Source organism: Solanum lycopersicum, chromosome 9, assembly GCF_036512215.1.
Source record: "Solanum lycopersicum chromosome 9, SLM_r2.1".
NCBI classification, from domain to species: Eukaryota; Viridiplantae; Streptophyta; class Magnoliopsida; order Solanales; family Solanaceae; genus Solanum; species Solanum lycopersicum.
The window spans coordinates 4,687,753-4,691,940 of record NC_090808.1 but is presented as its reverse complement, the minus strand read 5'-3'; the positions used below and the strand labels follow the sequence as shown (position 1 = coordinate 4,691,940).

General features: G+C 30.7%; 1 protein-coding gene across 1 annotated transcript; it reads left to right on the top strand.

Moving 5' to 3' along the window:
* The first annotated feature begins 309 nt into the window (after nucleotides 1–309).
* EXPA4 (expansin A4) lies at nucleotides 310–3,592 on the top strand. Its single transcript, NM_001247152.2, has 3 exons — nucleotides 310–551; nucleotides 960–1,278; nucleotides 2,916–3,592. The coding sequence occupies exons 1-3, from the start codon at nucleotides 389–391 to the stop codon at nucleotides 3,223–3,225; spliced, it is 792 nt and encodes a 263-aa protein (NP_001234081.1). The 5' UTR covers nucleotides 310–388; the 3' UTR covers nucleotides 3,226–3,592.
* The last annotated feature ends 596 nt before the right edge of the window (nucleotides 3,593–4,188 follow it).

Here is a 4,188-nt window from a genome sequence, read left to right as displayed (position 1 = left end):
TATCAATTTCGTTTTCAAACTATTGACAACCTCAAAAACGCTCGTCTACTTGACTAACTAAACTTAAATATACCTCTGATCTATCACAAGGCATACCAATGATCTCTTAAGAAACTTTAATTAAAAATCGAGAATTCATCGCATTGTTGTTGCATGATCAAAATAATTTCACTCATGCCGAGAAATTAGGAGTGTATTTCGGTCCGTCCGAAAAAAAAGGCATTAATTACATGCCCTGCCCTTGTGACTTTCCTTTCTACCCTCGCAAACTCAATAAGTACCCCCTTCACCTTCCTCCCGCTCTTCATTCACCTCCAAAAAAAAACTTGTTTTCCATTTCTCTCTCTCTACTTTCTTTCTCTTAACACTGAGCAGTAAGCGAGTGAGTATGAGAAAAATGGCTGCCAATATGATGCTCTACATTACTATTACTGTTCTTCTCTGTTTTCTCACTGCCGTCAATGCCAGAATCCCCGGCGTTTATACCGGCGGACCATGGCAAACCGCCCACGCCACCTTCTACGGTGGCTCTGACGCATCTGGAACTATGGGTAATTACTATACTCTCTCTCTCAGTTGCAGAGCTTGAATCCAGTAGCAGTAGCTTTTACTCAAACAATGTTAAGTAGTTCGCTAAATATATACAAATATTAGATTTAGAACTCAGTTATTGGTATTAGAAGTGAAAAGCTATATTTGAAAAATCGAAGTTGTGTTTAGTTATGAATACTTACTGGAGTTGTTTTTGAATTGTTGTGAATAATTTAGAGTGAAGATATAACTTCTCTTCGAGTTGAATTTTGAAATTTTCGGAAATGTAATGGCTAAATGTGTTTTCATAGCCTTGTTCATAGATTAATAATTAATAAAATTGCAAATCTGGATCCCTGAATCAATAATTTTGTTTTTTGCTTTTCAATTTTGGGCGCGAATTTTCTGAATTTTGTTCGAATTTGTAGGTGGAGCTTGTGGATATGGCAATTTATACAGCCAAGGTTACGGAGTGAATAATGCAGCGTTAAGCACAGTGCTATTTAACAATGGACTAAGCTGCGGAGCGTGCTTTGAATTAAAGTGTGATAACGATGGCAAATGGTGTCTTCCTGGTAATCCATCCATTTTCGTGACGGCGACAAATTTTTGCCCGCCGAACTTCGCTTTACCAAACGATGACGGCGGGTGGTGTAACCCTCCTCGTCCTCATTTCGATCTCGCCATGCCTATGTTCCTCAAAATCGGACTGTACCGTGCCGGAATTGTCCCCGTCACATACCGCCGGTGAGTTTTCCGATACGCATTTCCATTTTTGCTTGCCGTTTATATATTTGGAAAGTTTCGCCTAACTGTTTTTTTCTGGTTTGCATCAATATGTGTTCTGGTCCCTTTTTTTTTTCGTATTTTTAATTATAAATTTCTTATATTCTTTTTTGACTTTTTAATATTAATTAGTATTACGTTATTTTATTAAAATATATAAATTTTATTTTTAAAAAATTAATAATTCTACGTATATTTTTGACATTTCAAAGGCCAGTATGGGAAAAGATCTGATATGCGGAGAAAATCTGTCAATTAATTAGATTTTTATAATGTAGGCAGAAAATTGCAACTGTTTTTTACAATTTTGGACCATACTGTAATTTAATGCTAGTCTTTATTTAATAAGTATTTAAGAAAAAAAATATTTTTCTCTTTTGCTATCACAAATTTAAGGTATTTAATATATCAAAATATCCTTTTAATCGGTGTTCTCTTTAGTATAAAGTTGAAGATAAAGAGTTATTTATAAAATAAATAAGTAATTTTTTACGAGAAAAATAAAAAATATTAATTAAAATAAAGCAAGTAGTTTCAATTTTTTCTATTTGAAGTAATAATTGGAATTTTATGTATTAGCTTTATAATTATTATTTTGGAAATAAATAGTACTCCCTTTGTTCTATTGTATGTGACACTTTTTGTTTTTCGAGAGTTAGACAGTTTAATTTTAATCGGATATTTGCGTATGAAACTTTTAATTTTTTTGAAATGAAATTTATATAGTTATAAACTACGTAAAAAGTACTATAAGTCACGATAATTGATAATTTAAAAATGTTAAAAGGATCTATAAAAAACGTATGGTTAAAAATAAACTTGTTTGAATTTCGAAATGCGAAAAATATTACATAAAATGGGTTTACTATGAATGAATATGTTCTACTTTAAAAACGTATTTCATTTAATAAGAAATTTAAGAAAGAAAATTTTTGATTTTGTAACGATATCTGCATAATTATACTAATCTTTGAGGTTTTTGAATTGAGCGACTATAAAGGCTTACTAATAGTTATAAACTAGAAAAGTTCAAATTTATTTATTTGTAAATATAAAAATATATACTATTCTTCAAAATTATATTTTCTATTTGTTTGAAGATTTTTGATGTTTGTGTGTGCTTATTTTCCTGCTTTAAGTTTAAATGAAAAATCAAAATCAAAATTGTTTTTAAATTAATTGCAAAAAAATGGTTTCCGACAAAAATTATAGGTTTGCTATACCTTGCCACCATATCTCTCAACATGTTTGAGCTAGTATCATTATCACTATAAATATAATCATTTAAATTAAGGGCTGGTCCCATTATTGTTTAAAATATGTATCGTTTTAACTCATTTTATGTTTATAAACAAAACAACAAATTATATAATATAACGCGTTTTCGTACCATGTGTACAAGGGAATGTTAAAGTTGCAATTTTTAGGTGACTTTGAGGGTAACAAGGGAATGTGAGCAAACAAATAAATTGGGATTTGTTCCTTTTGCTTCGAATTCAGTAATTCGAAGCATGGCTCACATTATTCCATGCCCTTATTGGCCCCACCATCGTTAAATTATTTGATATTTACTAATTCGATTAAATTATTTTTGGCAGAGTACCATGCAGAAAACAAGGAGGAATTCGATTCACAATAAACGGTTTCCGTTACTTCAATTTGTTATTGGTAACAAACGTTGCGGGTGCAGGGGATATACAGAAGGTCTTAATTAAAGGAACAAACACACAATGGATAGCAATGAGTCGTAATTGGGGGCAAAATTGGCAAACTAATTCACCTTTAGTGGGTCAAGCCCTTTCTATTCGGGTTAAAGCTAGTGATCATCGTAGTGTCACGAATGTCAACGTGGCACCCTCTAATTGGCAGTTTGGACAAACTTTTGAAGGCAAGAATTTCCGGGTTTAGATCCATAAACCCATTTCAACTGACCCAACCCAAAAAAACAGAATTACTTTAGTATTATATACAACCACAAAAACAAGATTTTTCCTAGACTTTAATTGTTTCTCTTTTTTACTGAGAAAGTATTGAAGTCTAAGGGGAATTAGTATCTTTTATTATTTTTTTTGAACTTGAGTATTGTTTTTTTTTTTTTTACTATTTGGTGTTGTGAATTGGGCTGAAGAGGTTGCAAAAGCACCCAAAAAAAATGATTTTAAAGGGAAAAAGCATGTAGCCCGCAGCTCTATTTGGCATGTTGATGTATTTTCTATGAACGAATACCAAAAGATATATAAGTAATTATATATAATATACTCTAATGTTTTTATATAATATTTTGCTTTTCTGATATGCTCTATTGTTTCATGTGGCTGGCTTTTCAGTTTTCACTATTAGTGTGAGATTTTTTAAATTTAGTTGAGATTCAATGTTAAAAATAAAATAAAAGAATATTTTAAGTAGGGACCAATATTTTAGATTTTATTTAATTGATTTCGTTAATGAGTTTTAAGTCTTCCGCATTTTTATTCCGTTAATTATGTTTGAAATGTTGAGGTTTAGATTGGTTGGTTCGCTCACATAGGAGAGTAAGTGTGGGTGCCACTCGCGGCTCGTTTTGGGTCGTTACAATTTCACGCAGCAATTATTAGCATGACTTAAATACTGATATTAATGTTTTTTATATCATTATTTTTGGTATTTATTGACTGATATACTGTTGCACCTTTTGCATATTTATTTTCTTATTGTAATTTTTAAAATTAGATGTCTTATGTTATTTTTTTATTTTAAAATAAAAATTAATTAGTTACTATTTTTATTTTATTCTCGATAGTAATGGTTCGCGAAGACTAGCGAGACTTTGATAAAGTAATAATTGATTAATGAAGAAAAATATTATATTAAGACATAAATATTATGAGCTAA